Below are 21,856 nucleotides of genomic sequence, written 5' to 3' on the forward strand. Positions count from 1 at the left end.
GTTTCTGGAAATCCTTGTACCCCCCGTCACCGAGGAGGTATTGGATATGGGTGGTTCCGAAGCGCGCTTCCCTCTCCGGTACGTCGGGGAGGAAAGGGGCTACCATGCGGCACTTCACGAAGTGCCCTTGTGTCCTTGGCTCCCCGCATTTGCAGGTGGGCCTGGCGTCGTGTCCGAATCTCTCATGGTATTCTGTAAAGTCCCCGTGTCCAGACCTTTCGGCTAGCAGCCTATGTAGGATCGGGCGTGGGAGATGTAGCTCCGGGGGCATGGAGGGGGCTTTGTAGAGGCCCCATCTACCGGTCTTGTACGACTCTGGGTAGTTGTCGTTCCAGTTGTCGTCCTGTATCTCCCTGCGTTTCTTTTTCACCCACCTTTTGATAAAGGTGATGGTGGAGCAGTTTCTCGAGTGGCAAGGGAGTTCTGAACCCTCCTTTGCCAGTCGGTCGGCTTCTTCGTTTCCTAGTACGTCTTTGTGGCCTGGGACCCAGGCCACCCTCGTGGTTACCCGTGGGAGTAGTCTCTGGGCGATTTGGCGTAGCCCCATGTAGGCTCCTTGGGACGAGGCGGGAGTTGGCCCTAGTATTCCATCCACCACCGCTGAGTTGTCCAGGAAAAGCAGAATCTCTCGGATGTCCGGGTTTGCAAGGGCGCGTGTCCTGGCTAGCTTCATAGCTTCGAAGGCGCCCACCGCCTCGGCGTCGTAGACCTCCGCGTTGGCGAGGGGGCCGCATGCTGTGGTTCTCTTGAAGTCATGGTATGTGACGGCTCCCCAGCCGGTGTTGCCTTGTTTGTCCTGCGACCCGTCCGAGTAAGCAAGGAGGGTGGACCTGGGGAGGCCGTCGAGTAGTTCTAGGTGTTTCTCCGCTGCCTCTGACTTCGGTAGGCCTCTGAAGTCCGGGCCTGCTCGGACCGCTCCGTTGTTCTTGGCGAACAGGGAGGGTCGGACTGTTTTCCCTACTAGGGCTGCGGTGCGTTGCAGTCGGGTGGGGGGAACCCTGGGGGGGAGTTTCTTGTCGATGCGTCTGCTGATCGGGTGGTTTCTGTCCAGACCCGCGAAGCGAGCCGCTGTGCGGAGTCTTGTCTGTGCCACCCATACTGACGCCGGGGGGACTCCCGATTCTCTGTGTATGACGGAGAGGTTGGTCGTCTTCCACACGGGGACAACTGCTCTGGCTGCTGTTTTGAATGGGGGTTCCAGGATCGCGGTCAGTCCCGTCGAGCCTGTTCCCACTTGTCTGTTTGGGTTCGTCGCGCTCTGTCTGCTCTCGCCGGGCCAAAAAGCCTCCGTCCCGTATAGGGCTACAGGGGCGACGCAGGCCTTGGCTGCCATGGCCACCGCGTCTGGCGGGGATCCTTTTTGTGTCTTGTTCAGAGATCTTAGGAAATTGGCCGCTTTGAGGGCTTTTCCCTTCATGATCCCGAGGTGTTTTTTGAAGGAGAGCCGCGAGTCCAGGTGTATCCCTAACCACCGGACCGAGTCCTGGGGGGCTATGATCTTTCCTCTGAAGTCCACTCCCTCGTCGTGTGCTTGGGTTCTGGTCCTGTAGAAGTGTATGAGTTCGGCCTTGTCCGGGTCGAAGGAGACCGCGTTCCTGTCACCCCAGTTTAGGGTGTCTTCCAATTCCCACTGGAGCTTCTGGGCGGTTTCTTTGGTGTCGGCCCCCACTGCCATNATGCCAATGTCGTCCGCGTACCCGAAGCGGGTGTTGGGGTCATTGAGCTTCAGGCTGGGGGAAAAATAGAGCATGGAGACGATGGGGGAGATGGGGGACCCCTGTGGGGCTCCGCATTCCAGCTCCGTCTCCGGGAGGGTGGTCCCGTATCCGTTTCGAACAAGAGCCTTGCGGTCGCTCATGAAGGAGTCGACCCATTTCACAAAGAGGGGGGGCCAACCTTGTTCCCTGAGTCTGTACACCAGGCGGTTGCGCATGACGATGTCGAACGCGCCGGAGATATCGAGTGTAAGGAGGGAGATGACGAGACCCTGGGCCAGGGCGACTTCGGCGTCGTGTAGCAAGCAGGCGACCAGGTCTGTCGCGGACCTTTTTGGGAGAGCCCCGAAATATTGTTCTGGCAGTATTTTGTGTTCCATCGCTAGGAGGGAGACTCTTCTAGCTAGGAGTCTCTCGAGGCCTTTGCCTATACAGGAGAGCAGGGAGATGGGTCTATAGCCTTTGTGCGTAGTGTACGCCTTCTCCGGCTTCCCAGGTTTGGGGATGATGGTGATCTCCGCGCTCCGGAAGGGGAGTGGGTGGTGTCCTATCATCAGGCATCCGCGGAAAAGGTTGGTTACGTACTCGCCGATGGCAGGCCAGGCGAGCTGTAGAAGGGCGACTGATATGCCGTCTGCGCCGGGCGCGGTGTTTCCTGACCCCGTTGTGGCTTTCTTGGCCTCCGGCTCCGACACTGTTTGGTCCCAGTGGATGTTCTTGTTGACGGGAAAGTCCTCTTCCCATGGGTCTGAGATGTCCTCCTCTGTTGTCTTTCGCTTGAGAAGTTTGTCTCTGAGGAAAGTCGCTCTCTCCGTGGGGTCTGAGATGCTTTTGTCCCCGTCTATCAGGGGGGGCGGTTGAAAGCGGTCCGTCGCCTTGCGCCACTTGGCCACTGACCAAATGTTCCTAGTGGCGCTGGCTTCCGCTATGATCTCGTCCCAGTGGGCTCGCTTGCTGCGGCGTATGGAGTCTCTGAGGGTCTTACGGGCTCCCTCTTGGGCGGGGGAGCCGTCTGCCGCTTCTTTGTAGGCCTTGTGGGCTGCTTTGCACTTTTCCGACCACCATGGTGCACTGTGGCCGTTCTGGTGTCTGGTCTTGCCGGCCCCCTCTATGGCTTGTTTGAAGAGGTCCTGCAGGGCCTTGGCGCATTCGTCAAGGTTGGTTTCTGACGGTGTGGTCAGGTCGACCGTGGGGAGGGTCCAAGCGAAGGAGCGCATGAGTTGGCCGAAGTCTTCCCAGCATTCCAACGGGACGTATTTTTTCCCTGCCCCCGGGGTTGTCCTGAGGGGCTCGGGCAGGTTCGTGATCACTGTGTAGTGGTCCGACCCTGTGTTGAGGGAGTGTTCGACCCTGGTTGACGCAGGGCAGTTTGTGAAGACCAGGTCGATGCACTTTCCCGAGTGTCGGGTGGGCGTGTCTATTAGAGCTGGGAGGAGATCGTGCTTCTCCGCCCATTCCGCGATTTTGTTGCCTGCNGGGTCCGCGCCCCTGCCCGGTTCCCAAAGTTGGTGTGAGGCGTTGAAGTCGCCTGCGATGATTGAGCGGGGGGGGGGAGGGCCCCATTTAGTGAGGGTCTCTGTGGCTGAGTCTGCCGAAGCCCTTCGGTAGACGTTGACGATGGTGTAACCGCATACCTCTATCCAACATACGCATCCGTCCTCCAGGCCTGGGGGAGAGAGTTGTTTGCTGGGGAGGTTCGGAGAGATTCTAACGAATGTGAGAACTGAGGGTCTGGCGTCCCTCCAGCTGTTCAGGGGGTTGTATGCTTGATATCCAGGATGATTCTTGGTTTGCCTTCTGTTCGACACCCTGTCCCATTGGGCGTAGGGTTCCTGGATCAGCACAATGTCGTAGCCACCTTCCCATGCCAGCGATAGGGCGATGTCCTGGTATGGACCGCTCCTCCCGACGTTGGCTTGGAAGATTTTGAGGCCAGTGTTTCTTCGGCGGCTGCGACGGGGCCTATCGTTCATAGGCTCGCATCGAGGGGTCCGTCAGTTCCGGGGGGAGCGTCAAGCATGTTTTCGTCCCCTTCTGTCTCTACGTCCTCCTCCTCGCTGTCCGGGCCGGCCACGTGGACTGCCGACCTGGCGGGGGAGGCTCCCTCGTGGGGGTCCTCCTCGTCCGGGTCGACTTCGACTATGACCTTCTTGGCCGGGGCCTGAGGGGGGAAGGGTGGCGCCGAGCTGGATATTGGCAGCCGTATGCGGGGGCCCGTTCGGGTTTCCGGGTTAGACGTTTTCTCGGCATTGGGGGCCGGGGCGGGGGCAGGCTTGGGTTTGGGTGGGTTGGCTTTGTTGTATTCCTGCTGGCCCAATTCCCGGATTGCCTGGAGTTGGGCCCGGGTTGTGTGCACTTTTTCCCCGTTCCTGACCGCCGGTCTAGCAGGGCATTTTAGGGAGTCTGCCGTGTGAGGGCCATTGCAGTTGGCGCACTGCGGGGGGGACGGGCAGTCTGCCATGTTGTCGGTGTGCCTGTATGACGGCCTGCCGCATTTAAGGCACCTTTCTGTTCTGGTGCAGTTCCGGGGATTGTGGAAACCGAGGCACCGTTGGCACTGAGTGACCCGGGGCTGCTGCACCCGGACTTCCGCCGGGTGGGAGATATTGAATAGTCTGAAGCCGGGTTTGACGTTCTCCTTGAACGAGATGAAGTAGCCGCAGGTGTCAAGAGATTCCCCGAAGGGGGCCTTGCGGCAGGCCACTGGTGGGTTCTTGGCCCCAGCCCTGGCGCGCGCCTCCTCGGGGATTAGCGCGTCCGTGGGGTGGGTCCCGCTCATGTCAGTATAAGTTTTCGGCACGCCACGCACGAGGAAGATCTTCCATGTGCATGCTTCTTCGATTTTTAGGTCGTTGCTCTCTGCGGCTGGCTTGAGAGCGATGATTTTGTTCTTGGTGTTTTGATCCTTTGCCCGGAGGGCGAAACCCGATCGGACCTCCTGGAAGTAGGTAATGTCTTCGACGTTGAGTTTCATGAGGCTGATCAGTTCCTGTTTAGCCCCGATGGCCGTCATCTTCCTCCAGACATGGTCTGGCGGGACCCGGATGAAGATGCGGTCATCGGGCTTTTGGTTGCCCGATGTGATTTTGTCTTTGTTCTGTTTTCTGTCAGCGGGGGCCGGCCCCTCGCTGCTGGGAGCAGGATTCTTCTGGGTGTTGCTGTCATTTTGCGGCTTTTTGTTGTGAGTGGTGTTCCGCGACGCGACCTGTGCCCACGTGACCTTGGGGGCCTTCTGGCCCACTTTTCCAGTGGCTGCGGGAGGTCCCGTTGTGGTGGGGTTCTTGGGGCCGTTTGATTTGCCTTCCTCGCTGCGAGATGAGTTGGCTGACGCTGTCTCAGATGGTTGGGCAGCTCTTTCCTTGCTGCCCATTTTTTCAGGGTTTTTGGGCCTCCCCTCTGGGTTGATGTGGGAGGTGACGAAGTTTTCGAGTGCGGTGTTCAGGCATGTTCGGACCTGTTCTGCCACCGCTGAGGAGAGTTGGGATGTGTATTGCGCCAGGCAGGAGTCGATAGCCATAGCTATATTCAATACCACGTCTTGTCTGGCCCGTTGTTGGGCGTTGATCTCGTTGATTTGGCTCATGATTTTGTTTTTGGTGAGTGATTTCCCCTCTTTGCTTGGGTCGGTGGCTTCCTTTGCACCGCTGAAAATGGAGGCGATGAGGCCTCTCGAGGCTGTCTGCGCTGCGGTCGATGTCGCCGCTGTGCTTGGTTTTGCTCTGTTGAAGCTGGGTGTGGGCATTTTGTCCATACCGAGGGCTTCTCCGAAGCGCCTTTTCTTCTTGGGGGTGAAGGGGAGGACCATGACCTCTCCCGTGCTTGGGCCTGAGGGGGTCGTCTCCTTCTGAAATTGAAAGACTGTCGCGGGTCCGGGGGCGACGGGGTTCGTTCTGTTCTGGTTATCCGGAGGGTTTGTAGATGTTGCCATCTCTCCAGAGTCCCCAGATGGGACCGTGAAAGTAAAAAACGAGGTCGTTTTGTCTGATAGCTAGTCAAACAGAGTGAGGGTTTTTGGTGGTTAGGCACCCAAAAGGTGGGGTACCTGTAGATGTAGGAGGGAAGCTTGCCAGCGAGCTGGTGAAAGCCCTGCGTGCCTGTGCAGATGATGGACTCCCGCCTGTGCGTGGCGTTGTCCAGGGCGCCATGTTGTTGCGTGATGCCATCTTCGAGCAGATGACGCTGTCGGACTGGCACGGCGGCTTGCGGCCCAAGGTCGACGGCACCTGGAATCTGCACACCGAGTTCGCGGCACCGAATACTCTGGACTTCTTCGTCATGCTTTCGTCCGTCTCGGGTGTTCTGGGCATCGCTTCGCAGACCAACTATGCCGCTGGTGGCTCGTATGAGGATGCCATGGCGACCTGGAGACAGTCTAAGGGGCTGCCAGGTGTCTCCATTGACCTGGGTCCCATTGCCGACGTTGGCTACGTGGCCGAAACCGCCAAGGTGGCCGAGCGTCTGCGTAAATCTGGAGACTATGTCATGCTAGACGAGAATACTGTACTTCGAGCATTTGAAGCCGCCGTGGCACGACCGCTCGGTGGCCGCCGCCAGATCATTGTCGGCCTCAACGCTGGGCCAGGACCACAATGGGATGCTCACGGTGGCTCACAGCTCGGACGAGATGCTCGCTACGTGAACCTGAAACCCCGGGCCAAAGTGTCCCGTGCGTCTGAGGGTACAGCTGGTGGCAGCGTTTCACTCGCTTCACAGTTGACCGAGGCTGGCTCGCGCGATGAGGCCGCTCGTATCGTTGGCGATGCCATCGCCGACAAACTGGCGAGCATATTCATGATTGATGTGGCAGACATCGACCTCAGCAAGAAGCCGGCTGGTTATGGCGTTGACTCTCTAATTGCCGTCGAACTGCGGAACATGCTCGTCCTTCAAGCAGGCGCTGACGTCTCTATTTTCAATATCTTGCAGGCCGCCTCCCTTGCTGCCCTGGCTGCAGATGTAGCGGCAAAGAGCAGTCATGTTCAAGCGGCTGCTTAGGCGTCTTCATTTTCTTTACTTGTTTTGGACTCGTATAAGGTTGTCTGTTTAGATTGTAATGAAATTTTCGATAGGTAACAAAAGTATTATAAGGCGCAGATTGTATATATGATCTATAAGTTGATTTATTTTGATTTTGATTTTGTTTATTTTATTTATTTGGCTATTCGTTAATCCTATCCTATCCTAACTCCAAATCCTGTTTCAAGACACTACTTCCCTATAGCATCCTTCTCATTGGTCTTGCAGTATGTATTCAGACCCGGCTAATTTACAGGGTGTTATATGTACATTAGTTATGTATGTTAGTTTCCTAATGATTATTTCAGCTGCCACAGCTTATTATACATGCGAATACTGTTATATTCAAACTCGAGAGTGCTGAGATAGTCTTGTGCTAAAATATTGACGTAGCGTAGGCTTCGAAGCAAAAGAAGCAGGATCTCTACCTCTTTGTTGTTGCTGGCAATACTGGCCATGCAACTGGGCATACCGCTTACATTTCCCGAACTCCTAGTATTATTGACAGACTTGGTGTTTCGGATCAAGAAGTCGGCAGCACAGGCAAGTGGATCAGCCATGAACGGATGCAACGCGAAGCAACCAACTGATCTGACCGACCTAGCAAGACGCACCATGTCAACTGCCGCCCGCTCAGCCCGCCATTTGTATGATGTGGCAAGAAGCTGGCGGTCGGCAGTCTTTTGTTGTGGCTGTCTCTGCCAGGGTACGGTCTCTAGAATGCTGTCAAGGTTGATAATCACCTTTTGAGCCAGCATGTATGTGAAGATCACCATGGGGTCGCGGTTGGCCATTGTGAATGCTGCGCTTTGCGCAAGCATCTGGTACCGCTTATCCATAGCCAATACCAATTGCTCGTGCCTTGCCCAGAATTCCTGGGCGCCATCTGCTCCACTGCTGCTGACCAGCGACATGCGTCGATGGGCCATGCAACGACCTTGCAGTGCCGCTAGTACGACACATTCTGCGAATGGTGCAAGTGGTATAATTGTAGAGGCATCAGCCTGAATGTTATCAGCCACGGCGAGTACTTCGGATAGGAAGCACATCTGAACCGGCTGGTTATTCTGGAAACTCTCTTCAGGAGCAGGCAGACGCGTACGGACGGCTTCTTCCTGCAGCGTCAAAGGCCACTCGTTGCGTGAGCAGAGAAAGCGATCAAAGTTAAAAGCCAGCCAGAAAGTTCGTCTCTTCTCTTCAGTAATTGCATATGAAAGATCCTCCTCGTGTTCATCACCGTCGGAGCCATCAAACGGATGTAGCGGCATGTCATCAACGCTGCCGCCGCTGCTACTCTCATCAACATCATAGAGGCGTGCCAATTGCACCAGTCGAAACGCACGTCCGGCCGTGAGCATAGCCTGATGCTCGTCGATACGTAGAAATTCATAGTGTGCTAGGAGGAGCCAGGCCTGGACCAGCTCAAGAGAAATCTGCTGGCCAGCGCAAGACTTATTAGGGTTGAGGTCATTGATGTTGTCGATCGATGTACTACCACTTCTACTTAATTTTCGCGTGTGTTGTGATTCTAGCAGTTGACACGTCTCTTGGTAGAGGGCATCACCAAGACTGTGATATTGTGCCGACTTGGCCGCTGCAACAGTATGCATGGCTGATCGCAGACAGTTTCGAGCAGGGGATGGATTCTCCTGATCGGCCCAACTAAAGTACCGCTGCCGGTGTATCATGGGTAACGTATCATGAACGCGATCAAAATACAGTTGATTTCTGAAATTTGCCGACGGAAGATCCGGGATATTAGCAAACGCAACAAACAGGAACAAGAAGGTCAGGGAAAGGTTTCACTAACAGATCGGCCAAAACCAAATTCGTCCTCTTGAATTCCCCGATAGCCTGGACTGGACTGGCCGGCTCGAGGTCAAACTGTAACATGTCTCCCATGTCTGCCAGCACCCCGGTGCTGTCCATGTCCATGTCCTGCCAGTCCATCAATCCATGGAGGTCAGTGCTTACGTTATGCTCCATGGCCGGAAATGCAGCCATTGTTGCAGTCGTACTCGCACTTGTGGTTGGTGGTACGACATCGTTTGACGCAGAGGAAGAGAAGATGATGGATGTTGCGGTCGACGATGCAGGTGTCACAGTTTGAAGGGCCGATGTACTCAACAGATGTGAGGTATTGCTTGTATCATCAACATCGAGTGTAAGAGGCGGGATGGTGGTTGCAGTGGTGCTACCACATAGAGCATCTGTTGGTGTCGGTTCCGCTGTCTTGGGTCTATTGACTTGCTTCCCAAGTTGCCACTCCAGTTCGGCTAATAGAGCAGCTGACATTAATGCAACGTCCTTCAATGTAACCCCCTCCAAGCTCCCGGATTCCATGGATTCCATGGAAACATCATGAGTCATGCAGGATAGGGAGGGGCTTGGCAGAAACAAGAGAACACACTCACCAATCCGTGTCCGCATCTCATCCAGCTGTCCTTTCTTGGGCCCGCGCTGTGGTCTCTGTTCAATCACCACACAGGTGACTCCCATCTCTGCGCAGAGACTGCATTCTGGACGGACGCGGTCACATCTTGCTTTGCGCCTCCGGCAGTTTTCACAAGCGAATCCTGCTTGTTGCCGGAAACCTTTCGTTTTCATGGTGGATCGTTGATAATGTTGAATGGCAACACAGCGTTGCTTATGAGAGTGAAGATGATGGGATGATCACAGGACGTGCAACGTCGTAGTAGTAGCCATTGGATGCCCACCACGGCAGCTAAATCTTGATAGGCTGGATATAACTTAAAAATATGAAATTCGACGTCCTCTGGCCAATTGTGGCATACTAATCACTATTTGGATACACAGGACTGCGTGAGATCTGCGCGGGATCTACGTCTCTTTTTCTATCGCACCAACAAGACAAATTCTAGCTTGCTGTGCCTCATCGTTTCACAACCACCACTACGCAATCGCAAGCACGCAAGGGTTAGTGGTGTGCGGCAACTGCTCGACAAGGAATAGACGATAATAATCCTTCGAGAGGCCCCTTGATTTGCACCGAGTCTTACGGCATCAAGTCAGATTCAATTGAACGCCTCCAAGCAAGCAGTGAGATACAAGATGGGTAAGGCACCAATTATCATCTTACCTTGTATACGAGCTGGTAAATAAACTCGGCCAGAATACCCAACTTGGAGTTTGTTGATAACGCCATTCAAGCAAGTGAATCATACCCGAATTACTCTAGTACATGACAGTTTTAAACCATGTCATCTTTTTTCCAAATCTGTAACTCTTACTGGCTAATATTGCAGTCTTGACTTCTTCGCAGACATATTTCGAGTATGCAAAACGGTATCTCGGATGTATATTATCTAACATAGTTACCACGTTACATATTTGTTGTATAAGTCTTTTCGAAAAAAAAGCAATTTGTTTTATTTATTTGCTGTTGCTTTGTTCTTATTCGAGCATACCAACGTGTTTGCCTGGATGTAGTGCTTCACTGCCCCTGCCCCTGTCCCTGTCCCGATGCCCTGGTCGTTTTATATTCATGCCTGCAATAGGATTATGTCGTCCAGAGGCCTGCATCGGCTAAAATGGTCCCCCCAGTCAGCGCTTCAAGCTCTGGCCAACGGCATGGCGGCATAGACGCTCTGAAAGATCTAAAGCGATCCTTTTGAGCCCACACATCATCCCACCACGCACCCGACAAGGCATCCTTTAGCAAAAATAACGCATCCTTAGCTCCCCGCCAATCCATGCCCTGGTTTTGAGTAGATTGTGCCTCTTTGATGGCCCATTGGCCGCAGATTAGTTATCCATTCGCAACCCACACCTCACACACCTCCCGTCGAGGAAAATGCTACATCAACACAAGCAGCTGAAGGGATGACACGAGGAGAACCAGGAAAAGCCAGGCAGCCAGGGTTATGACGGAAGCCGTGCCATCCCTGCATCTGCACTCCGGCTTCCAATTATCACCTTGCCACTTCTATAACCCTAGCAAACGTGCACTTATTAATAATCTACGGAGGCATCAGCGGCGATCAGCGGCGATCACCGGCGATCACCGGCCGCGTTTCGACAAGTTGATGGCGTTTAGAATCTAGTTTTGTATAAACAGCGTGGGGCTGCCAAAAACATAAATGCTCCGGCTAGCGTTGTTTGCTAAATTGGGCTCCCATGTCGACATTAGATAAGAAGTAGGAACCGGATTCTGAGACTCCGTCGTCTTCTTGTCAGCGAAGTAGGGTGGGCCCCACCGGTATCTAGATTCCTGAGTATTCCGGTTATGCATAGCTTAAGACATTCGATCGACGATCGTCGAGATGGATAATGTGATGTTAGTGCTGATGAAGGAATTCCGGCTCCGACCCGGCCGGCACTAAGTGTTGAATCAGCCCAGACAAACGAACGCTGAACCTATCTCCGCCATTATCAATACTTTACTACTTTTGTGTTGTATATTATAAAAGACAAAAAATTACATGGATCAGAGAATATGAATTATTTACATATTTAGAAAATCTTGTAGAGATATAAGAATTCTGTCCGTATTTCTTCCAGAGCCCCATGTACGTCATATGAATCACCGTGAGTTGGACAAAGCCACCTACGCCAAGGGAGCTACCTAAGCCAAGAGTTTCAAGCTACATATCCATTGTATTTAGAGAATCCTTTAGAGTCACCAACTACCTTCCTTCGTGCCTTCAAAAATACTACGCTGACAGGACTAGTACATGTGGAGTCCGTGGAGCACTGGAGTCCGTTAAGTCCTAACAAGCACGAGCATGTGTTCTTTGTTCCTGCGCGGAGTTAATTGATTTGCATCTGGATTATAAAGCCAAGCATTACTAGCATGTAAGACTATCCTAACTTTCATCCGGGAGGTTCATGCTTATGCAGCTCCGGCAGGAATCAATACCATGTAATGAGGACATCAACTAGCATGGTTCTATAATTCTTAATTGAGTCCCATGCGGCGAACGCACGGCATTATTTAGCCCAATCAAGATAAACGAAAACAGAAACGAGACGACGCACGGTTTCCGTCTAGTCGTATATCCGCGCCCGATTTCCGTGTTATCATATAGCGGCGCCGGCTGCTAAACTCCAACCGCTGTCCCGACATCATTATCCAACAATCACATGCTTTTGCGCTCATCCACGTTACACAGCCGTGGCTTAACACCTATCTTGCAAATACAGCAATGTCCCAGTCTCCAGAGAACAAGGCGGCCTGGTTGCCAGCCTCCAAAGTCACGCCGCTTGAGATTGGCCCAGCGCCTTACACAGCACCTGGGCCCCGCCAGATTGTGGTGAAGAATGGCGCTCTGGGCATTAATTCGGTCGACTGGGCAAAGCAATTGCTTGGCGAAGGCTTGTTGGGCTATCTGAGCTATCCATTCATCCTTGGAGAAGATGTGGCCGGCACCGTTGTCGAGGTGGGCGAGGGCGTAAAGCGCTTCCGCGTCGGCGATCGTGTCGTGGCCACGGCTTCTGCCATCTCTGTCAACAACACCCTCGAGGGCGGATTTCAACTATACACGCCCATACGCGAGTGGATGGCCGCACCGCTGCCAGACTCCATTTCCTTTGAGCAAGCTAGTGTGCTCCCGCTAGCAATCCTCACGGCTTCTCACGGCCTGTTTGATACCGACTACCTCGGCTTGGACTTGCCCACTGTTCCTGCGCGTCAGCCTAGCAACGGCAAACGAGCCGTCGTCATCACCGGTGGAGCATCAGTTGTTGGCAGCACCGCCATCCAGCTCGCGGTTTCTGCCGGCTATGACGTTGTATCGACGGCGTCGCCGAAGAACTTCGAATACGTCAAGGCTCTCGGTGCCATGCACGTGTTTGACTACAAGAGCGACACCGTCGTCGACGATATCTCTGCCGCCGTGAAGGGCCTCCATCTTGCTGGTGGCTATTCCATTGGTGACGGCTCCGTCAAACTGCTGGCGACCGTTCTAGCCCAGCACGAAGGCCCGTCTACCAACAAATTCATTGCTCTCGCAGGCGGCCAAGGAGAAGGCACCAATGACCCGAGTATTGAGGTCAAGTTTATCCTTCTCGGTCCGGATTCCGTTGGTCCTGACTCTATCACGGGCAAAGTGTACACGGATTTCCTTCCGGATGCACTCGCCAAGGGACAGTTTGTGCCAGCACCCGACGCGACTGTCGTGGGCAAAGGGCTGGAAAAGATCCAAGAGGCTTTTGGAGTTCACATGCAGGGCGTTTCGGCGAAGAAGATTGTTGTGTCACTATGAGAACAGATGATTCTTGTATAGAGGTTATCTACTAGTAGCTATCTAGATAGAAATTAAAACCCTTGAACTATGATTATGCTACTAGATATCAAACAAGCAATATTTGATTACCTATGCTGTCCTCTGCTTACGTTCCAAGCGGATGACAGAAAACCCGAGGTCGAGAAGAATTCGAACACCCACGAGTTGAATCATACACCTATAAGGGGAGTAGCTGCTATATCTACATTTCCCTAATAACTACTACTATATTTATATTTCCCTAATAACTACTATTATATTTATATTTCCCTAGTAACTACTACTAGATCTATATTTCTCTAGTAACCGCCGCTATATTTATACAATAAAATTGGTATGCAAGCTGTAGTTAATTGATAAATTAATGTAACGCTAATCCAGCCTGATGACATTGGTCGATCATAATGATACATTTGAATAGCTGAAACATTATCATTTATCAAATAGCTGTCAACTTATAACGACAAATCCTAACCTTTGTATATTTTACTCTTCTTTTGATGCGTCATTCTTTGCCATTATGGCTAGTCCATGCACAAAAATAAATATTAATCAAAGAGAGAAAGAAAACTGCTGGGAAGAAAATTGAGAAAATTCAATGTTGGCTTATTATTGCCAATACATGCGCTGCCAATCTATTATCCTTATACAACTACCTAGGGAACACTAATTCCCGGGAGAGAGTTGTCTGCTCATTTTAACTGCATACCAAAATATATACTCAGCTTCCCCCTCACAGCGCAGCCAATTACTCGGCGGCCAAATCCTCATTATCTTTGCTCTCAGGCGCAGCTGGAGAAGGGTCCGCCTTAATGGCCTGTAGCTGCTTCACCTTCCGGATATCAACCCAGCCCAAGCCCCAGCCAAAAGCAAAGGTGGCGACACTGACTCCGATACCGAGATACATGACATGGCTAATTGCCGTGGTATAGCACTTGAGAGCGGCTGTGAGTCTATCGCCGGTAACGATGCTTCGGATGGTGGTGGCTCCGGTACTGAGAATGATGTCTGGGTTGACGCCGATCTCGTTGATGTGCTTTTGGAGCTCTTTCCGTAGGCCATTGGTGAAGATGGTGTTGGCAGCAACAAGGAAGACTGCACCTCCCATATTTTGACAAAAGATTATGATGGCCATGGCAATAGGGATTTGTGGAGGTGGGATAAGATTTTGAATAGCGATGTAGGGCTTCAGACAAAAAAACAGTAGTTAGCAAAAAGAAACTAGATATACAGGGAAGGAGATTGAGTGATAGGCAGTTTACTCACCGCCGAGCTCATAGCACCACTGCCAACACCATAGAGAACCTGGTATCCAAGCCATTTCGAGGACGAAGTTGTAGGCTTTATCATAGACATGAGGCCATAACCAATGGCGGCAAAGGAACTCCCTCCCAAGTTCCAGGGGAGGTAATATCCAAAGATCTCAGCTGCGAATTATTAGCTTGATGGTTTCCAGAAGAACAATTGTAAAAGGTAGAGAAAGGACAAAACTAACTGAACATTCCAGAAAGCATGGTGAAAAGGACCAATCCCAGCGTCGTCGGCAGCAAGTGCACACCACTCATGATGGGGGTGTTGTCGAGTACGGTTTGGAAGTAAATCGCGAGATAATATTCAGCCACCAAAATAGCTCCAAGAAGGAAGAACAGATTGGCTGCAGCAGACCAGACAATACGCTTCTTGATCATGGCAAATGGCAGCATGGCGTTGTCGCCTTGGTAGTATTCCCAGACGAGGAAGACGATGAATGTGACGCCAGCGCCGACCAAAAGGCCAATGACAACAGAGCTGTTCCATGGGTGCAAGGTGCCACCGTATTGCAATCCAAGCAAAAACATGACAGCCGCGGGGCTGATGAGGAAGAAGCCTGGAAGATCCAGAGATTTGAAGGCTGTGCCGAGGACTTGTCTCGGGGGCAGCTTGTTTATCGTCTCGGGGATGTTAACGAAAAGCAGAAGAATGGCCAGAGCACCGCCAATTGGAAGGTTGACGTAAAAGCCTGTAGCAAGTATCAGTGATGCAAATTCAGGAGTTCACACAAGCAAGACAGCCAAATCACTTACACCATCGCCATGTGACATTTTGGGTGAACGAACCGCCAATGATGGGCCCCAAAGCAATACCGAGCTGCCCAATGCCCAAGTTGATACCCAGGAATTGAGCTTGCTTCCTAGGAGGTAGCACAGCCGAGATGATGGTCAGGGCACCGTTTCCAATACCAGACGATCCGGCACCAGCAATCGCTCTGCCGACGATAAACATTGGCGACGAGACGGCCGCTCCACAAATAGCAGATCCAACTTCGAAGATGAAAAAGAATACGAGGAATGACCACTATATCCAAAGTTAGAAAATTGTGCCTCTTTTTTGCCTTATTTTGCCCATTGTGGTTTCAATTCTTTTGTTTTACTCCCTTTACTTCCAATTTCTTTTCTCCTCCCTTAAAAAATTTTTCCCTTGTCATATCTCTTCTTGAGAAAGTCAAAAATCACCCACCTTGATATTGAAATGGCTGTAAATCTTGCCAGTGAGCGGCTGGAGAGCCGAACTCCCAAGCTGATACGCGCCACCATACCAACCCACGTCAATCAGAGAATTGAATCGCGCCGTAATAGCGGGCGTTGCAGTAGACACCACACACATGTCGAGAAAGACGAGAAAGTATGCAATCGTAACAGGCGCGAGGATAGACCACAAGACTGCGCCACTGGGATACTTGCTGTCGTCCTCTGCAATCTCGTTCCCGGAGGTAGTGCCATCGGATCCGTACTTTTCGACATCGCCATTCTTCTCTGTGAGCACTTCGCCCGTTTCCACGGATTTTTTGGAGTCAGCCATGGTTCACTGTTGTGATTGCTGTTACAGTGATGGCTTTAGAATTGACTCTTGCTCTCTCGACCCTGATACCAAAATAATGGTCAGTGGCTGTCGAGAAAGGACGTATAACTCAGCGTGCTAGCTTAGTTGTACCATATATAACCAAAGGTGAGAAAAACACATTTGTCAACTTGAATCAGTACAAAGCAATTGAAGTCAGAAAAATGCCATTGTTCGCGTTGCATGAGGCGGAATCTCTCGACCGAGCGAATGCAACTGACTGACAAACTGCTGTCGGTGCTGTAAGTCGGAACCGGAATCTGAAATCCGGTTCTTAGTCTCAAGGGAGATCGACAGGGTCCACCACCAACCGGACTGACGGACTTTGACACCGGTTCGGCACTAACAGGGATTTTATGCAGGCATCTCCCGGCCAATCAGGCACTGAGGTGTGCTAAGACATTAATACTCCGATATTGATTACATTAATAATCCGGCACTGAGTTGATAGGATGAAGTACGAGAGCGGCGAGGCTTTCTTACACACTGTTGGTGGTGTCCTAGATGGCCTAGAACCCTGATGGCCCGGCTGTTCATTGTTGAAAGCCAGATATCAGATTCGAGCGATGGATGGCTTACAAAACCAAATGCCGTGATAGTGAGCTTACAAACCCAAGGCTGCAAACGTCCGGTAACGAAACTCCGACCTGCATGCAGCTCTCCCAAGCCACTTATCGTGGATAGATTTGTTGCCTGCTGAGTCATTACAGCAGGGTCCGGGGGTGCAGTTCTTTACGTGTATTCAGGCAAGTCAGCTATCGTATCACTATGTCGAAAAGTAGAAGGTAGAAGCAAGACAGTGAATGTATGGTATCTATCAAATGAAAATACTGTGTCAGATCCAGTCCTGTATATGCGCCCCCATAGCTGTGTGTAAGCTTATGGTGTAGATATCGTTGATATCGTTTAATCTTTAAAATCAACGAAGAATTGATCAAGCCATAACGTAGGGCTCATCAGGTATCCCGCCTCTTGACCATATGTCAACGCCTCTGAGTTTGTATCCGTAACCGTAGCTGTAGTCGTAACCGCACCATCTCTCTCTTCTGCTTCTCTCCGTGACTCTTCCTGCTGGACCAGGAATCCTCTATCGTGATAATCCGGCTTATATGATCGTAGTCCGCGGGCTAGTTGGGCGAACACGCCATCGGCTGACATTGGGTGCTCACCAGCTTCTGCAGCGGCCAGCTCTAGCTTATCCGCCATGCAGGATATCAGAACGGGCAGATTAACGAGGTCCCTTAGAGCGGCCGGATCCCAGCCCGGCTCCTGGTATGCGCTAAGTTGATGCAGGGTGGCCACACATCGTGCCAGCTGGGCCCACTGGATGAAGGAGACGCCAAGGAGTCCAGACGGCGAAAGAGTCAGAAAGGTCGATGTACATGACTTGATTGCGAGTGCCGACTGCCAATAGCAAGACAGACGCGTAGGCCCACATGTTGGTGGTGGTGGCCTCGCCGGTGGTCCATGAGTAGATGGCGGGACGTGGATTGTGTCGATAATGCACATTTCCGTGTAGTATGTTTGAGCTAGGAGAACTGCTATTCAATTAGCAACTATTACTTGATTACATTGTAGAACTTATGCTAGATTGAGCTAGAAACTTACCAAAGTGTTGCTGGAATGCCTGAGGAACAGACGCCCGGACTTCTTGCAGCTGCCCCATGAGCCCCTTGATGCACAAGAGAGCTTGAGGTGAAAGTGTCTCCGGTGGAGGGTGGTCCGGCAGTTGGGCACGCTCCCGAACCTGAGTGGCCTTCATAGCAAGTAGCTGAAGGCGGACCTGAATAGCCAGGGCAGCATCAGACACACCCTCTGCACCCACACTGCTGCTGCCGCTAGCGGTAATGGCAGCTAGACCCTCGTCCATCTGAGTCACCCACCGTGGCGCATCAACCTGGGAGAAGTAGGCTGAGACGGCCGATCCAAGCACAAAGCAGCCTAGAATGGCTCGCTGCCGCTCAAGGTAGAGCCGAGCATTAGTCCACCCAGCACCTAATACCGTTGCCGCTGTAATCGTAGTGGCCGTCGTGTTGCTGTACACATCGTCAAACCCACCTCTTGGTTCGAGTTGGCTTATTGTGTGCGTAATATCTGGTGCTGTTTGGTCCAGAGAACGCAACTCCCCGGCCAACGATGTAGCCACCGCCATGAGGCGAGACAGACTGCGACGGCTGTGTAGGTGCTCCCAGCCCCATGCAATAAAGACGAGAAGACCTAGAAGCAAGTCGATTGTTTGTTGCGGTTGGTGCTGTTTCTGGTGCGGCGACAGTTGTAGAAATGCCATTTCGCACAGCACACGTTTTAGCTCGAGGGAGCTTTCCCTCTTGTCCTCTGACGACGCTGAAGTCACGCAAACAATGGCGCGGAACAGAAAGGGCCGCTCTATCCGCAGCTGCTCAGCCGTGAGGTGGGTGGGCAAGTGAACAAAGGGGAAGTGATGCAGCATTCGCGATCGGAATGTGTCGAGAGAGACTGATGCAGATGGCGGAGATACAGACGGCGACATGAACGCGTCCAACACCGTCGATGGCGGGGTAGTCAGAGAGATGCTGTTGGCATTGAACCCATTTGTATTGTCCGTTGCCCACCAAGGAGCAGCGACACCGGTGACGCAAGTCCCGGTGTGCTCGTCTTCGTCGTTGAAAGAGTTGCGCGGTTCTTCCACAGTGTCGCTTCTTCCGGACCCTTCTGCGACCACATCTTGGTAAGTGACGCTGGGAGGGGTCTGCATCAGCGTCGTCGCGTGATGCTCAGTCGCCTCGGCTTCGAGCATTGACTGCGACTGTGGCATTTGTTGCTGCTCTTGGTGTTGATGTTGGTCTTGCTGTGGTGGTGAATTCTGCTGCTGCTGCTGCTGCTGATGCTGCTGATGCGACCATAGGCTGACTCTGTCGCCCTGAATGTCGCTCATGTTTCCCATATTGCCCACGTTTCCTATACTGTTCATAATATCCACGTTGACGTTGCCCGCTTGGAGTAGCGACACCAGCTGGCCAAGCGTGCCCTCTAGTTTGGCGATGCGATCGTCGGGCGAGTTCTGCTTCTTATCGCTGCGCCTCCGTAGCACGTCGGCTGGATGACATGGTCGCTTGAGACGGTGACACCTATTTATCATATCCGATTGTGTCAACGAGTGCCAACGGATCCAGGTTTGCCAGCCGCCAAACCCAAGCCCAGAACGAAGCCCAGACTGACCTTTCGCATCCGCTGCCTTCAAGGCGAGGAATGCACTTGCATTTGGTCTTGAAGCAGCTCAAGCACGCTTGGCCATAAGGCGCCGAGCGGCCAGCTGTTCTCACCATTGCGGTAATCTTTCCGACTCGGGATCGGAGTAATTATTGACGTCGATGCAATTCTTTGCGGCGATTGAGCTTGGATGTTGGAAGCTGACATGTTCTTGTTAGGATGTGGGTAAGGCTGCTGCTGTACGGTAATGGCGGCACATATCATCTCACACACGGGCCACACCTAAACCTAAGGCACATGAAAAGAAGCGTTACCAGTCAATAAACACAATTTTAACCACTATAGTTACAAGTTTGTAAACTGTTAGTGGTATAGCTAGTAAATAATTTAAAATAGAAATATTCCTGATTATGTTAATAAAATAGTATTTAACTACACATATGTTACAATATTGTTTTTGTTAATCAATATGTAACAGTACGGTCAATTTAAGATTGTCTTTATGCTTTCCACTATCATATTTTAGTACATCTACCTAGCACTTAGCCCATAGCTCTAAAGTACTGTGATTAAGCCTACCCTAGACTTGAACAAACATTTTTATCAGCATGCTTCAATGCATTATATACCGCCTTTGCGACCGAATCTTTATTGTTTGTTGAATCCTACGTTCTACATCTGTGATCCTTAGACCTGGCAGCATTCCGATTCCGGTGGGTGTTGTCTAGACACATGTAGAGAGCTGTCTTGCATCATTGGCAGAATCGCCTGGAAAATCAGCACACCTAGACAAATCTCACCACATCTTTACTTCGGTACTAGGTATGTACCGTCTAATACAAAGCGAACGGGCTCCGGGCTTATTTCGTTGTTGCTTATGGCCCTGGCTGCTGGTAAATGCTGCAGAGCCACTTAAATTGTCCGTGCACATGCACATGTACTTCAATTTTGCCATGCAGCATCTGGGATAATTTGTACCTAGCTTACTTGCCAAATAGGACAAAACGCTTCTTAAGCTGCTGCAGCTCTTATCTCTGTTACTATCTTCTCAACATCATAGTCCCACACGGTTCGGGAAGCTCGCTCAAGCTTCAACTTGCTCCTCTCGGCGTCTCTCCCCGTTGGGCCATATCGCCACTGATAGATCTCGCCCAACTCGCGTGAGCTTCTCACAACCCACTGGCCACGATCTATCCTTGCCAGGCTGTAAGCTTGTAGTGCGTGCTCAATGGCCTCTCTCTGGTTATGATTGCCACCGTCACCATAACTGTTATCACTGGCCTGTACCGCAGCCAAGGCCTCGCAGAGCACAAGGGCGTCTTCAACGCCGATGCAGGCTCCGACGCCCTGGAATGGACTGCTGGCATGGGCAGCGTCACCAGCAAGACAGACGCGGCCACGTGCGTATGTTGGGGCCGGGTTTCCATCCATGTCAAAGATCCCCCACTTGACCATGTTGTCGGGGAAGAGCTTGGTAAGTTCTACCAGATGCGGACCCCAACCGACGACGACGCGCTCGAGCTCTTCTCGTGTGCCCGGAGCCGTCATTTTCTCCGGGTCAGGAAATTCTGACGATTCGTGGGCAAAGAAGGCAACGTTCAGAAGAGTTCCATTCATGACCTGTGAACAATTTATGTCAGCCGAGACGATCTTGGAGCTGGATATCGAACCATTCAAAGGTGCCGGCTTAGACTGACAGGGTAAGACATCATGTTGGCGTTAGGACCACAGTGCATACACGCTCTCTTTGCCTTGTCCTCACCAAGGGCAGCAATGCCGGCTTCGATGGGCAGCATGGTGCGGTAGGCGACTGTGTGAGTGTAGCTTGGCCGAGTGGCTGGATGTTGAGCCCCGAGAAGCGTCTTTCGGGTGGTCGAGTGGATGCCGTCGCATCCAAGCACGACGTCTGCCTCGGCGGTGCTTCCGTCGGCGAAATGCAGAACAACTTTTTCTTTTTCATCGTTGTCATCATAGCTCACGAGCTGCTTCCCAAACTTGGCTACGCCCTCGGGTAGTAAGCCGACCATGCCCAGCAGGAATTGCGAGCGTACACAACCCCAGAAGGCGAGCTTGTTTCCGGGCAGCTGAAAGAGCAGCGACGTCGACTCATCCTCGGCTTCCTGCTTTGTCTGTGGGTGGTAGGCGTTCCAGTAGGTTGTGCTTGAGTCGTTGGGGTCCGTCTTCTGACTGATGCGACCCAGCACATCGAGGATGCCGGGATCCAAGCGCTGCATGCACTCTCGGGCCACGCCGGTAAATGCAAAGCCAGCGCTAATCTCATGCCAGTTGGACGAGCGTTCGTAGATAGTTACCTTGATGCCTCGGCGGATGAGACCGAGCGCTGTCATGACACCGACGACGCCACCCCCTACAACGGCCACCTCCAGAGAGGGCGTTGTGGTGCTGTTATTGCTTGTCATTGTGCTTAACCGCAATCTAGAAGCTTGTCAGATAGGAAGTTGAACCAATTGGACATGATAAATAATGAGTTACGGTACAATGTACTCGTAGATTTGCCATCATGGAGGGATACGAGTCGTATGATGACAACAAATTCAAGTCCTAGAGGCATTATACAATAATACAACAAATTACACAGATATAACAGCCTAACCAAAAGGGGTGAGCTGAAGATAATCGGCGGAGTTTAGATCCTCCTTGCTCTTGGGTTGAGAAATCTCAGCCGGTGGCTCCGCGCGGACTTTCGGATAAAATATCATGTAGAGATAACAATCGCACAAAGAGAAAAAAAAATCAGCACAAGACAACGTATTACCTATCTCCGATAGTAATTTTACTGATCAAATCCAAGGA

At 52.0% G+C, this 21,856-nt stretch overlaps 7 protein-coding genes across 7 annotated transcripts; 2 read left to right on the forward strand and 5 right to left on the reverse strand.

Moving 5' to 3' along the window:
* Positions 1-4,800: 4,800 nt before the first annotated feature.
* Positions 4,801-5,643, reverse strand: M431DRAFT_70659 (hypothetical protein; the record flags this gene model as incomplete). Its single annotated transcript, XM_024921813.1, has 1 exon — positions 4,801-5,643. A coding segment is annotated over one exon (843 nt), but the record flags the coding sequence as incomplete, so codon positions are not given.
* Positions 5,644-5,721: 78 nt separating this feature from the next.
* Positions 5,722-6,809, forward strand: M431DRAFT_513767 (hypothetical protein). The gene has a single exon (XM_024920093.1). It carries the CDS (start codon positions 5,859-5,861, stop codon positions 6,708-6,710), a length of 852 nt encoding a protein of 283 aa, XP_024767873.1. The 5' UTR covers positions 5,722-5,858; the 3' UTR covers positions 6,711-6,809.
* A 221-nt stretch (positions 6,810-7,030) lies between these two features.
* Positions 7,031-9,338, reverse strand: M431DRAFT_100506 (hypothetical protein; the record flags this gene model as incomplete). Its single annotated transcript, XM_024911215.1, has 3 exons — positions 7,031-8,459; positions 8,542-8,615; positions 9,138-9,338. The coding sequence occupies 3 exons, from the start codon at positions 9,336-9,338 to the stop codon at positions 7,031-7,033; spliced, it is 1,704 nt and encodes a 567-aa protein (XP_024767874.1).
* Positions 9,339-11,435: 2,097 nt separating this feature from the next.
* M431DRAFT_155847 (hypothetical protein) lies at positions 11,436-13,034 on the forward strand. Its single transcript, XM_024912941.1, has 2 exons — positions 11,436-11,546; positions 11,601-13,034. The coding sequence occupies exon 2, from the start codon at positions 11,897-11,899 to the stop codon at positions 12,953-12,955; it is 1,059 nt and encodes a 352-aa protein (XP_024767875.1). The 5' UTR covers positions 11,436-11,546; positions 11,601-11,896; the 3' UTR covers positions 12,956-13,034.
* A 690-nt stretch (positions 13,035-13,724) lies between these two features.
* On the reverse strand, positions 13,725-15,814 carry M431DRAFT_100519 (hypothetical protein; the record flags this gene model as incomplete). The annotated part of the gene is made up of 5 exons (XM_024911219.1): positions 13,725-14,162; positions 14,243-14,403; positions 14,472-14,975; positions 15,040-15,310; positions 15,473-15,814. 5 exons carry the CDS (start codon positions 15,812-15,814, stop codon positions 13,725-13,727), a joined length of 1,716 nt encoding a protein of 571 aa, XP_024767876.1.
* A 762-nt stretch (positions 15,815-16,576) lies between these two features.
* M431DRAFT_513771 (hypothetical protein) lies at positions 16,577-19,276 on the reverse strand. Its single transcript, XM_024920094.1, has 3 exons — positions 19,052-19,276; positions 17,462-18,960; positions 16,577-17,391 (listed from the first exon to the last, which is right to left on the reverse strand). The coding sequence occupies exons 1-3, from the start codon at positions 19,156-19,158 to the stop codon at positions 16,760-16,762; spliced, it is 2,238 nt and encodes a 745-aa protein (XP_024767877.1). The 5' UTR covers positions 19,159-19,276; the 3' UTR covers positions 16,577-16,759.
* A 777-nt stretch (positions 19,277-20,053) lies between these two features.
* Positions 20,054-21,462, reverse strand: M431DRAFT_100411 (hypothetical protein; the record flags this gene model as incomplete). The annotated part of the gene is made up of 2 exons (XM_024911205.1): positions 20,054-20,662; positions 20,740-21,462. The coding sequence occupies 2 exons, from the start codon at positions 21,460-21,462 to the stop codon at positions 20,054-20,056; spliced, it is 1,332 nt and encodes a 443-aa protein (XP_024767878.1).
* Between the last annotated feature and the right edge of the window lie 394 nt (positions 21,463-21,856).

The sequence above is a fragment of the Trichoderma harzianum genome, assembly GCF_003025095.1.
Source record: "Trichoderma harzianum CBS 226.95 unplaced genomic scaffold M431scaffold_27, whole genome shotgun sequence".
In the NCBI taxonomy this organism is placed as follows: domain Eukaryota; kingdom Fungi; phylum Ascomycota; class Sordariomycetes; order Hypocreales; family Hypocreaceae; genus Trichoderma; species Trichoderma harzianum.

Bases quoted from the DNA above. Each gene is read 5' to 3' on its own strand.
- M431DRAFT_513767 (XM_024920093.1), top strand. From the start codon at position 5,859: ATGTTGTTGCGTGATGCCATCTTCGAGCAGATGACGCTGTCGGACTGG.
- M431DRAFT_155847 (XM_024912941.1), top strand. From the start codon at position 11,897: ATGTCCCAGTCTCCAGAGAACAAGGCGGCCTGGTTGCCAGCCTCCAAA.
- M431DRAFT_513771 (XM_024920094.1), bottom strand. From the start codon at position 19,158: ATGGTGAGAACAGCTGGCCGCTCGGCGCCTTATGGCCAAGCGTGCTTG. The intron at 18,961-19,051 runs GTCAGTCTGGGC...TATGATAAATAG, and splicing joins GAAGGCAGCGGATGCGAAAG to GTGTCACCGTCTCAAGCGAC. The intron at 17,392-17,461 runs GTAAGTTTCTAG...ATTGAATAGCAG, and splicing joins GGCATTCCAGCAACACTTTG to TTCTCCTAGCTCAAACATAC.